Raw genomic sequence first — 13,001 nt, 5'->3', positions numbered from 1 at the left:
AGCCTATCAAAGGTTTTTACCTGAGACTTGGTTTGTGGCTGTGGCCACTGTTGTTGGGCTTGAGCTTTCTTCTCTAGCAGTTTGACTTTGCCCCTCCCGATGGTGATGCCAGGTACTCTCCTTACTCAAGTCCCAGCCTGCATGTTTTTGCATTGGCGGTTGGACCTGCTCTGCGAAGTACCTCCAAGACAGCTTTGAGCTGCTTCAGGTGAGATTCCCACTTTGTGTACAGCCCTATCACGTTGTCCAAATATGCTGCCGAGTACTCACTGTGGGGCAGTGGTTCTTAACCTGGGTTCGATCGAACCCCAGGGGTTCGGTGAGTCGGTCTCAGGGGTTCGGCGGAGGTCAAGACACACATCCGATTAATATGATTCGTGATGACACGCTCCGCTTGGCCATCATTGGCTGCAGGTGATCACGCTACATTGCTTGGCCTATCTGTGCTGCAGGGAATTTGGTGCGCTCAGTAGTCGACTTGTGATTTCTTTCTTAATATTTTAATCCCTTCATACTTACTATGTTGAGCAAAAAAAGTGGTCGGACGAATATGTACAATATGGATTTACATGTATAACCGAACGTGATGGGAGTCAGTGTCCTAACTGCATGATTTGCAATGCCAAGTTGAGCAATTCTAGTCTAGCACCGGCAAAACTAAGAGAACACTTCCTTAAGCTGCATGGAGATGGAAAATACAAGAACACAACGCTCGCTGAATTCAAGGTGAAGAGAGCCAGATTCGATGAAAAGGCTACTCTGCCTGTTCTCGGCTTTGTACCCATCAACAAACCGATCCTCACAGCATCGTACGAAGTTGCTTACCTGATCGCAAAGCAGGGCAAACCACACACCATTGGTGAAACACTCATAAAACCAGCTGCGTTGAAGATGGCGAATATCATGCTGGGAAAAGAGGCCGAAGTTAAGTTATCCCAAATTCCTCTTTCAAATGACACCATCAGCGACAGAATAGAGGACATGAGCAAAGACATCTTGGCTCAAGTAGTTGCAGATCTGATTTCAAGCCCGGCAAAATTCAGCCTTCAACTCGACGAGACCACAGACGTTTCCAATCTAAGCCAGCTTGCTGTATTCGTGCGCTATGTGAAAGACGACGTGATAAAGGAAGAATTTTTATTTTGTAAGCCTCTTACAACAACAACAACTAAGGCAGCCGATGTGAAGAAACTTGTGGATGACTTCTTCAAAGACAACAATCTTTCGTGGGATATGGTTTCTGCAGTTTGTTCGGACGGAGCTCCAGTCATGCTGGGAAGAAAGTCTGGTTTTGGTGCGCTAGTGAAAGCCGATGCACCACACCATTGTTACGCATTGTATTCTGCACAGGCATGCGTTGGCAACAAAAAGCTTGCCTCCAAAACTGGCGCAAGTATTAAAAATTGTAGTGGACTGCGTGAACTAGTGCTCTGCGGCATCGCATCTTCAGTGAGCTGTGTAAAGAAATGGGCTCTGAATCCGAGGTACTTCTGTACCATTCTAACGTTAGGTGGTTATCCCGGGGACAGGTGCTGAATCGTGTTTTTGCCGTGCGTGTGGAATTAGCCCTGTTTTTGCAAGAGCACCAACATTGTCATGCAGATTGCTTCAAAAATTCTGAGTTCATTCTCATTTTAGCGTACAAGGACGATATCTTCGCAGCTCTCAATCATCTCAATCAAAAGATTTCATACCTTTTGTTACAACATATCTTTGCGAGCAATCCTTTTCGAGGATGCTGGACATAAAAACAAAGCAAAGGAACAGACTTTGTTGCGAAAATGACATGAGAGTGGCACTTGCCAAGGTGAAGCCGCGCATTTCTGAACTGGTCTCTGAAAGGCAACAGCAGAAGTCACACTGATTTGCAGTAAATATTCATTATGTTTTTGTTTTTGTGTGAAAATGTTTTGATGATTTTGTTCTTTGAACACAGTGATGTTGATGCACGGTTAATTTTGTGCACCAGTCAAATATATACCTATGTTTTGAATTTGATTTTTTTTTTCAATTAAGAAGGGTTTGGTGAATGCGCATATGAAACTGGTGGGGTTCAGTACCTCCAACAAGGTTAAGAACCACTGCTGTGGGGTCTCAGGACCCTAGCTGTTAGCCTCTGAAAAGTAGGCGAAGCTCCATGCAGGCCGAAGGGTAAAACCGTGTAATGGGACAGCACTGTATGTGTGGCAAAGGCAGTCTTCTCCCCCCTTTTTTTGAGCCACGGGAACCTGCCAGTACCCCTTAGTAAGATCCAGGGTGCTGATATACTAGTCGCTGCCAAAGCGGTCAGTCAGCTCATCTACACCGGCATAGGATAAGCGTCACATCTTGATATCTTATTTAGTTTTCAGAAGTCAAAATCAAATCAAATGTATTTCTATAGCCCTTCGTACATCAGCTGATATCTCAAAGTGCTGTACAGAAACCCAGCCTAAAACCCCAAACAGCAAGCAATGCAGGTGTAGGAGCACGGTGGCTAGGAAAAACTCCCTAGAAAGGCCAAAATCTAGGAAGAAACCTAGAGAGGAACCAGGCTATGTGGGGTGGCCAGTCCTCTTCTGGCTGTGGAGATTATAACAGAACATGGCCAAGATGTTCATAAATGACCAGCATGGTCAAATAATAATAATTACAGGCGGAACAGTTGAAACTGGAGCAGCAGCACGGCCAGGTGGACTGGGGACAGCAAGGAGTTATCATGTCAGGTAGTCCTGAGGCTCAGGTCCTCCGAGAGAGAAAGAAAGTGAGAATTAGAGAGAGCATACTTAAATTCACACAGGACACCAGATAGGACAGGAGAAGTACTCCAGATATAACAAACTGACCCTAGCCCCCTGACACACACTACTGCAGCATAAATACTGGAGGCTGAGACAGGAGGGGTCAGGAGACACTGTGGCCCCATCCGAGGACACCCCCGGACAGGGCCAAACAGGAAGGATATAACCCCACCCACTTTGCCAAAGCACAGCCCCCACACCACTATAGGGATATCTTCAACCACCAACTTACCATCCTGAGACAAGGCCGAGTATAGCCCACAAAGATCTCCACCACGGCACAACCCAACGGGGGGAGCCAACCCAGACAGGAAGATCACATCAGTGACTCAACCCACTCAAGTGACGCACCCCTCCTAGGGACGGTATGAAAGAGCCCTAGTAAGCCAGTGACTCAGCCCCTGTAATAGGGTTAGAGGCAGAGAATCCCAGTGGAAAGAGAGGAACCGGCCAGGCAGAGACAGCAAGGGCGGTTCGTTGCTCCAGAGCCTTTCCGTTCACCTTCACACTCCTGGGCCAGAATACACTCAATCATATGACTCACTGAAGAGATGAGTCTTCAGTAAAGACTTACAGGTTGAGACCGAGTTTGAGTCTCTCACATGGGTAGGCAGACCTTTCCATAAAAATTGAGCTCTACAGGAGAAAGCCCTGCCTCCAGCTGTTTGCTTAGAAATTCTAGGGACAATTAGGAGGCCTGCGTCTTGTGACCGCAGCGTACGTGTAGGTATGTACGGCAGGACCAAATCCGAGAGAGAGGTAGGAGCAAGCCCATGCAATGCTTTGTAGGTTAGCAGTAAAACCTTGAAATCAGCCCTTGCCTTGACAGGAAGCCAGTGTAGGGGGGCTAGCACTGGAGTAATATGATCACATTTTTTGGTTCTAGTCAGGGTTCTAGCAGCCGTATTTAGCACTAACTGAAGTTTATTTAGTGCTTTAGCCAGAAAGTAGAGCATTGCAGTAGTCTAACCTAGAAGTGACAAAAGCATGGATACATTTTTCTGCATCATTTTTGGACCGAAAGTTTCTGATTTTTGCAATGTTACGTAGATGGAAAAAAGCTGTCCTTGAAACAGTCTTGATATGTTCGTCAAAAGGCAGATCAGGGTCCAGAGTAACGCCAGGGTCCTTCAGTTTTATTTGAGACGACTGTACAACCATTAAGATTAATTGTCAGATTCAACAGAAGATCTCTTTTGTTTCTTGGGACCTAGAACAAGCATCTCTGTTTTGTCTGAGTTTAAAAGTAGAAAATTTGCAGCCATCCACTTCCTGAATGTCTGAAACACATGCTTCTAGCGAGGGCAATTTTGGGGATTCACCATGTTTCATTGAAATGTACAGCTGTGTGTCATCCGCATAGCAGTGAAAGTTAACATTATGTTTTCGAATGACATCCCCAAGAGGTAAAATATATAATGAAAACAATAGTGGTCCTAAAACGGAACCTTGAGGAACACCGAAATTTACAGTTGATTTGTGAGAGGACAAACTATTCACAGAGACAAAATGATATCTTTCCGACAGATAAGATCTAAACCAGGCCAGAACTTGTCCGTGTAGACCAATTTGGGTTTCCAATCTCTCCAAAAGAATGTGGTGATCGATGGTATCAAAAGCAGCACTAAGGTCTAGGAGCACGAGGACAGATGCAGAGCCTCGGTCTGATGCCATTAAATGGTCATTTACCACCTTCACAAGTGCAGTCTCAGTGCTATGATGGGGTCTAAAACCAGACTGAAGCATTTTGTATACTTTGTTTGTCTTCAGGAAGGCAGTGAGTTGCTGCGCAAGTCCTTGCAAAACCTTACTGACCCGTCCAGCTTTGGTACTAAGAAGATGAGGCTGCACTATTTACTCTGGGACGGCTCGATAATCCCCATCTTTAGCATCTGGTGGTCCTCCTTTTTGATGGCCTCCAGTCTGGCCTCTAGGACCCTATAAGGCCATAATGTTTCCTTTCTGGGTTCTGTGTGGATGTGGTGGTGCTTCAAGGTTGTGTACCCTGGGAAGGGAGAGAGGTCCCTGCTCTGGTCCACTAGTTCCCCCATCTCTTGCCGCTGTAGTTTTGTAATTTGCGTGTTGATTGCAACCTCCTTTCGAGCTGCTTCTGTGCGGACAGGCAACTCGTCTGAAGAACAACACCAGTCCCTTGGCAATCCCTTTCGAGGTCATAGTTCTTATGGGAATGGCCTATGGTTAGTGGGTGGCATAGTCTAGAATCACCAGGATCTATTGGTGCCCTTTGGTGGACTTCACCAGGGGCCCCAGCAGGTCCGTTGTGATTCTCTCAAAGGGGACATCTATAATAAGAAGACGGATTAGAGGATGTGTGCTTTAGATGCACTGAGTTGCCATTCGGGACACGACGGACAATAGTCCCCCATGGCTCTTACTACTCCCAACCAGTAGAAGCGCCAGAGGATCCTGTCCTTTGTCTTCTGGACCCCCAGATTGCCTCCAAGGACATCAGAGTTGGATAATTTGCAATATGGTGGGGTCATACTGCCTTTGGACCAATAACAGTTCGTTAACTTTAGAATTGACTTATTTAGCATAATACAACAGCTGCCTCTTAATCACAAATCAAGGATATCTTAATTCGCTCACCCCAGGGATCATCTTTCCATCTACTTCAGTGGCCTGGCTCCTCGCTTGGGTGAGGTTGGGGTCTTCCAGCGGTAGACAGTTGAACCGGGCCTTCTGCTTCCCAACAGTTTAGAAAGGAGGACAATCGTGACCCACCAGAAGGTGTACCGGGAGGTTGGGCACTACCCCTACTTGAAGTTTATAGTTCCATTGAGGGGTTGTAAGCTTCCACTGCCGTGTTATACTCCTTGCTGTCCCCACGAATGCAGGACACTGCCACGGGATTCTCTGGGGTACGATTGTGCTCACCTACTAGCTGTGGCTGTATCAACGACACCGTATTGCCGGTGTCCAACAGGGCTTCTGCATCTCTTCCATCTACTTTGGTTGGGAATGTGGGGGCTGGTGACTCCTCCCAACAGGTCATTAAGTGACATGGCCTCCCCCCAACTGGGTCTGTGGAGTGGGCATGGGTTAATTTCTACACGCATAACTTAGGTCTGGGCTTAGCCCGAACATATGTCGTCAGGGCGACTCCATCTCTGGGCGTGAGGCAGGGGTCTCTTGTTGTTACCTTAGCTTACCCTCAGTCTTGTCTGTCTTACCAGATTTCAGCATATCCATTGTGGTCTGGTGGCACTCCACTAGGAGGACTAGTTGGTACATGGATTGTGGATTGCCCTGGCTGGCCACCTTCTTGGCCCGTAGGAAGTGGTCCATTACCACTCTCCTCCACACTAGGCCCTGAGGGGTCACTCTGCAAACAGGCCTTCGCCAGCCACATAAGGTAGTGCATCTGGGCCCTAACTGACTGGATGGGGACAAAGGTCCATTCATGGAACTCCAAGACCTGGCTAATCAACGTGTAGCCATGCTGTGCCAGAATCGCTGCCTAACCTCCTTGTTACCTTTTAGCTTGATCATCTGATAGGTCATAGTAGGACCGGTGTGCATCTCTAGCCAGGAAGGGTCCATGCAGCCCAGCCCAGGTGCTCTCGGGCCAACCCTCCCATGTTGCGGTTCTCTGAGGCAAGAGGTAGGCTTCCACATCATCCGCCTCCGTAATTTTCAGCAGGAGCCTTCCCATGTTGGGTCCACTGGCTGGGGTTGCCTGTGGAGCACCAGTGGTGATGGTCTGTAAATGGACCAGGAACCTAGCATTTGTAATGAACTCCCTGTGTATGTCATACTGGGCCTGGCTGTCATGAGCCAGCTGCTTGAGGTTCTCCATGATATGGAATTACATCAGTCTTTTGTCACTTAGCCCTCCAAACCCAGAGATTTAATGCCTGCATTCTCCACCAGTGTAGCGGTCAGGGGTGCCGGGCTGGCCCACAAGTGACGATAATGTGAAGTAGCACAAGCTTAGACCAAGGTGGACCTTTTCTCCAGGGAAACTACCCAGGACTTTTATTCATTAACAGAATATAAACCAAAAACATAATCAAAACCGAGCCTTTCTACATGATTCCTCCGGTCCGTCTCTGCTACTGGACAGCAAAGCTGTTTGCCGGCATATAAAACAGAAATCTAGCAGTCTTGTTCTTACTGGGGTCAGGTCTACTGCCAAGTAACGTCCGGTAGGTTCTTGTCTCGTTGGGTCTGATATCCCTCTCCGCATTAGAGGGCTCAGCATTTCAGCTCTTGCTGCTCCAGGGACACAAGCAGATCTGGCCAAAGCCAGGTTAAAAACAGCCACCACCCAACCTCCAAGCTAATTATATTCAGGTGTGGTTAATTAGGCTCTTACCATTCCGGGCCACCCTCTCTCCTGGCCAGCAGATGTAGCCAACAAATATTCAGATTTTACGTGGCTGTTCATGGTAGTCGAGTGCTTGTGTTAATTGGGCTAATGACTGGTGATGTGTCTCTCAGCAGGAGGAGAAGGATGGCGAGCCACCAAAGGACTCTCTGGATGATCTCTTCCCCAACGATGAAGAGGAGCAAGGCCAAGGCAGTAAGAACCACTGACATCATTACTAGCCGTCCATGACATCGCTGTACTTTTTAGGATGCTTCCCAAATGTAAATGAGATGTTAATCTCAATGTGACCTCTGTGGTTAAATAAAGGATAACAATAATGTCAGCCTACCCTCAACCCTATCAAGTGCACTACTTTTGACAAGAGCCCATAGGCTGCCATTTGGGACACAGTCTTAGATATAATTGTAGATCCTTGGCTTGTAATGTATTATTGGAGTTCTGCTACTCAACTGCAATAAAAAAAAATGCACTGTTGTAGAAAGGATTTCTCCCTCACACACACACACACACACACACACACACACACACACACACACACACACACACAATTACCTCTGCACATTGTTTATTGTGGCAACATTTCAGTCTTTCACTTTCACTGCACTGTTCGGTTGACCTTGTTATTGGTAACAGTGTCCTTCGTCTTCTTGTTGACATGCCCTTTGCTCTGTGTCCCCTCCTTCCTTCACCCCCACAGTGCAGCACCAGCACAACAGTGCTGCGGTGGCCGCAGCCCAACAGGGAGGCTATGAGATCCCAGCCCGCCTGAGGACCCTCCACAATCTGGTGATCCAGTATGCCTCCCAGGGGCGCTACGAGGTGGCCGTGCCCCTCTGCAAACAGGCCCTGGAGGACCTGGAGAAGACCTCCGGACACGACCACCCTGATGTCGCCACCATGCTCAATATACTGGCCCTTGTCTACAGGTGAGGCCTGGCATTCTCGTGATCTATATCAGGGTCGTGTTCATTAGGGCACCTAGCAGACAATGATTTAAAGACCCAATGCAGACATTTTTTTCTAAATCAAATCATTTCTGGATAACAATTGAAGTACCTTTAAAATGGGCGTAAATAGCTTTTTAACATGACACTTTTCTCATGCAAGAATTTAGCTAGGACAGTCTGAGAGTAGTCTGAGTTGGGAGGGGCAAACTGAAAACTATGTTATTGGCAGTGGTTTGGAACTCTTATTGGCCTGTTAACAAATTTACCGCATGGTGATGTCACTCCTGCCCATGCAAACCTGCGATTAGAAGGTCCTGTGTAGGTCCTGTGTAAATTTGTATTTTCAACTGGCAACTATCAAGAAATAACACTGATCAAATGTTCTCACACTTTTACTGTTAGTTTCATCAGCAGTTGTACAATATCATGCAAAACACAGGAAAGACTACATTTTGACTGCACTGGGCCTTTAAAGTGTTTTGTAACAAGTTTTTATATTGGACAAGACTACAAAGTCCCACCCTGTTTCATTCAGTTTTCTTCCATTTTGTTTGTGCCTAGGGACAATGCTGCATGGTTTTCCTGTTATTTTGTTCAGTTTGCCTTGCTAGGTTTTCCTATTTGCAGTCTTTGTAGGATTTGTAGTATTAATCCTTCATTGCTTATATACTATACTGGCTTAATTTCTGCATTTCAATGCATGCAGTGAAGATGGCGCAATATGACTTTGCGGTGTGCTTGTATGCTGAGGTTATATTGGATCTCGCGCTCTCTCTCTCTCTAGGGATCAGAACAAATACAAAGAGGCTGCCCATCTGCTCAACGACGCTCTGTCCATCCGGGAGAAGACTCTCGGCAAAGACCACCCTGCTGTAAGCAAGGACCCTCTTCATGACAACCACACTATGTGGACAGACTGACCCATATGTGGAATAAAAAGATTTGTCATCGGGTGTTAGTTTATAATAGCCAGAATGGCTTGGTGGGCTTTGTCACTGGGGAGCCAATAATGTACAAGCCCGCCTTACTTACCGTCCCACACTACGTCTGTATATGCATTTCTTTCTTTATCCACATCAATTCCTGATATGGATTTATGTTGCTAGTCTCTTACCTGAAGGTCATCAATCACAACTGTTCAATACCCTTTCACCTAAACCCAGAGCTAATGCATTTCCAAAACAACCTCACACACAGAGAAATGGTCCTTAGGTGTTTCTGACCACTTCATCAACATCCATGAGAATGATCCATAACAATCGGCTGCATCCCAAATGGAACACTATTCTCTATTTAGTACAATACTTTTGACCAGGGCCCCTAGAGTGCTTTATGTAGGGTGCCATTTGGGACAAAGACTCGTATGCTGCTGGTGTAGTCAAGACAAAGGAAGGATGACTATGTTTTTGTTGAAGAATAAGGGTTGGAGGAAGTCAATTTGAAGCATGCGCTAGGTGCCATGCCCCTCTCTCCCCCTCCCTCTCTCTCCCTGGTCCTCTAGACAAACTAATGAAAACACTGTTGGCTATAGGAATCTCACTTATACCAGACCCAAGTGACGGATAGCTAAAACATGTTAGACTGGGCAATATCCATGTTATGGTCTTGATACATCACCTGATGACATAGATGGAAATATTGATATTATATAAAAATGGTTACTGGTTAGTGACAACTCCAAGTAGTCTAATCCTTGTTGTGTGTGTTTGTTCCTGTCATCCAGGTTGCTGCTACACTCAACAACCTGGCCGTGCTCTATGGAAAGAGGGGCAAGTACAAGGAGGCCGAGCCACTGTGCAAGAGAGCTTTGGAGATAAGAGAAAAGGTAGATCATATCCCTGGACCTCATCTATTGCTACCCTGACATAATATTGCTCAGATAACCTGAAAACACACACTTATCTAGGCTTCAGTTCTGATAGAAACTCTCGCAGAATGATATTCCTGTGACGTGATGATTATAATTACCAGGGAGGAGAGAGGGGTTTGGAAGAAAAGAGAGAAAGAACAGTGCGGCCGTAACGTAGCAGATACGTTCTGTGCCTCAGAGCCCCAAACAACTCGCTCCATATTGATCTGGGTTTTATTATTTATTTGCTTCTTTTGAGTGGAGAAACCTTATGTTGACTGCTGGAAGAGACTTGGGGATATTATTTAATTAAGCAGATTAGAACACAATCAAAGGTTGAGACATACTTGAATGTTAAACAACAAAACAGTTAAGCTCTCTGCCTGCAGCACTAAGATAGTTGTATAATATGCTTAGAAAAAGCTACTGACTTGTGTTAATGTTTTGGCAGTTTTTATTTGACCGTTTTATACCGGTTTTGGTTGAATTTCTGTTATTTTGCCATTTTAATTATGTGATTCGTTCATGCAACCACATAGATAATTACATGGATACTGTATTGACCTTCCTGGTTGCCAGACAACATATAAATATATATACCTCTTATGTTTTTGTCCCTCTCAGGTGCTGGGCAAGGACCACCCAGATGTGGCTAAGCAGCTGAACAACCTGGCCCTGCTGTGTCAGAACCAGGGCAAGTATGAAGAGGTGGAGTACTACTACTGCCGCGCCCTGGAGATCTATGAGTGCAGACTGGGTCCCGACGATGCCAATGTGGCCAAGACCAAGAACAACCTGGTGAGTACTACTGGGCAACACTTAGGTGGTGGTCAATAGGCACCAAACCAAATAAAATTTACTGAAACAGGGAGAGGGACTACCTGGACTTGTCCAATTAGAAAACAAATGATCATGTGCATAGTCATTCACTTACAAAATCACACCCATATAAACCATGTGTGGATTAGTTTGAATTTGCATGTTTGGTTAGAGTCAGGGTTTCTGTGTCCCTAGATTAGTTATGTTCCTGTGGGAGTGGCTTGTAATTACAGTTGTAGATGCTTAAGATGCTTGCCCAGAGTTTTGATAGATTGTAAATAGAAGCATCACTTCACATTCAGCTGTGGAGTTTCAACGTTCGTATTCTTAAAGACACAGAATTTGATTCAGTCAGGATGAACCATCTATATTGGATACTTTTAGATTTTGCTTCACATTCAAAGCATGATTGACACACAGTGGCACCTTTGCTTTGTAGTTAATTGAACTTGTTGCTCTAAAAAAGGGGAAAACGGTCTCAATTAGTATGTAAAGCAAACTGGTGCACTGCACAAGGTCACTAGAGCTTTGTCTATTCTCCGCCAGCTTTCAGAGTCCCGTAAGCTAGTCTCGTCCGCCCATTCATATCTTGTCTGCTTTATGATTCATTGAGGTGTTGTATTGAGACCCAGAGGCAGGTGCAGCAGTGCTATATCATTGTTCATGAGCCCCTGATCTACACTGGGGAAATATGTGGATGGATGGATTGGCCATGTTCTTTCAGGGAACACAGTGTGATTCAATACCCTCATTTTGATACAACATTGATACTTTTTTTCTCTCCTCTTTTCTCTCCAGGCATCCTGCTTTCTCAAGCAGGGGAAATACAAAGAGGCTGAGATTCTGTACAAAGAGATTCTGACCCGTGCCCATGAGAAAGAATTTGGATCTGTCGATGGTAAGAAGAACTGAGTTCTACTGTATGAACCAACGCATCTGATGGGTTCTGATTTGAAATATTGTTAATCATCAGGGAACCTATGGAAAGGAGGTCCACAGTCTGGTTGTTACACCAGAAGTTAATGGTTATCTGTAGGAGGAATGTATATGGTGGAGTCAATTAAGGTTGGATATGAGCCAAATTGCATTTCCTACGTCAATGCTTTTCAATGAAGCTCTTACCTCAGAAGGGGAATAACAGGTAACTGCCCAAATAAAGGAAACACCAACAAAGTCAATCAATCAAATGTATTTATAAAGCCCTTCTTACATCAGCTGATGTCACTAAGTGCTGTACAGAAACCCAGCCTAAAACCCCAAACAGCAAGCAATGCAGGTGTAGAAGCACCCTAGAAAGGCCAGAACCTAGAGAGGAACCAGGCTACGAGGGGTGGCCAGTCCTCTTCTGGCTGTGCCGGGTGGAGATTATAACAGAACATGGCCAAGATGTTCATAGATGACCAGCAGGGTCAAATAATAATAGTGTCTTAATGTCTTAGGGTGTTAGGCCACCATGAGCCAGCTTAAATGCACCTTGGCATAGATTTATACAAATGTCTGGAACTCTACTGGAGGGATGCAACACTATTTTTCCATAAGAAAGTCCATAATTTGGTGTTTTGATTGTGGTGGAAAACACTGTCTCAGGCACCACTCCAGAATCTCCCAGAAGTGTTCAGTTGGGTTGAGATCTGGTGACTGAGACAGCCATGTTATATGGTTTCCACTGTGTTCATGCTCATCAAACCATTCAATGACCACCCGTGCCCTGTGGATGGAGGATTTGTGATCCTTTGGTGGCATAGCCATAGTAGCTAAAATAATGGCCTGATGGGATGTTAATTGCATAATTAACTCTGGAACCATACCTGTGTGGAAGCACCTGCTTTCAATATACTTTGTATTCCTAATTTATTCAAGTGTTTCCAATATTTTGGCATTTACCTGTAGTTTTCCATGATCAAGATATGAGCAGAACTGGTGGAGGTGGTAGGGCAGGGCTCCCTTAGAAAGATGTCATGTTTTTACAACATGCAAATCTTCTCGATATGCCTCTTGTCTTACTGCTCGTCTTTCCCCAGCTAACAGGGTCACTGACGGACACAGGGTTAAAAAATGGACAGTGTTCTAAACAGTGACGTTGGTTCGTCAAGGCAAGGCTCGCCCACCAGGATAGGATTTTTCAAGAGACCATTCTGAACAAAATAAAGAGGGGTTTTCCTGGTTTAACATGAACTTTCCTTGCTCTTATTCTTTTTACAATAAACTTGGTTAAACTCTGCTATTTAATGGTCTGCCTCAAGCGATTCGAT

General features: G+C 45.5%; 1 protein-coding gene across 21 annotated transcripts in view; it reads left to right on the top strand.

Moving 5' to 3' along the window:
• The window catches only part of klc1b (kinesin light chain 1b), a 55,528-nt gene that overhangs the window by 23,267 nt on the left and 19,260 nt on the right, over positions 1–13,001 (top strand). For 11 of the 21 annotated variants that reach the window (XM_036980946.2, XM_021606083.3, XM_090235551.1 and 8 more), the window contains exons 4-9: positions 7,245–7,326; positions 7,832–8,060; positions 8,866–8,953; positions 9,805–9,906; positions 10,555–10,728; positions 11,548–11,647. In XM_036980946.2, coding sequence (XP_036836841.2) covers positions 7,245–7,326; positions 7,832–8,060; positions 8,866–8,953; positions 9,805–9,906; positions 10,555–10,728; positions 11,548–11,647 — 775 coding nt within the window. The remainder of the gene's footprint in view (positions 1–7,244; positions 7,327–7,831; positions 8,061–8,865; positions 8,954–9,804; positions 9,907–10,554; positions 10,729–11,547; positions 11,648–13,001) is intronic. The other 10 variants (XM_021606092.3, XM_090235541.1, XM_090235533.1 and 7 more) reach the window with 1 other exon arrangement.

The sequence above is a fragment of the Oncorhynchus mykiss genome, chromosome 1 (assembly GCF_057628025.1).
Source record: "Oncorhynchus mykiss isolate SJ-2025 chromosome 1, ASM5762802v1, whole genome shotgun sequence".
NCBI lineage: Eukaryota > Metazoa > Chordata > Actinopteri > Salmoniformes > Salmonidae > Oncorhynchus > Oncorhynchus mykiss.
The sequence above is the reverse complement of the archived record's forward strand: the minus strand, read 5'-3'. Positions and strand labels throughout refer to the sequence as shown.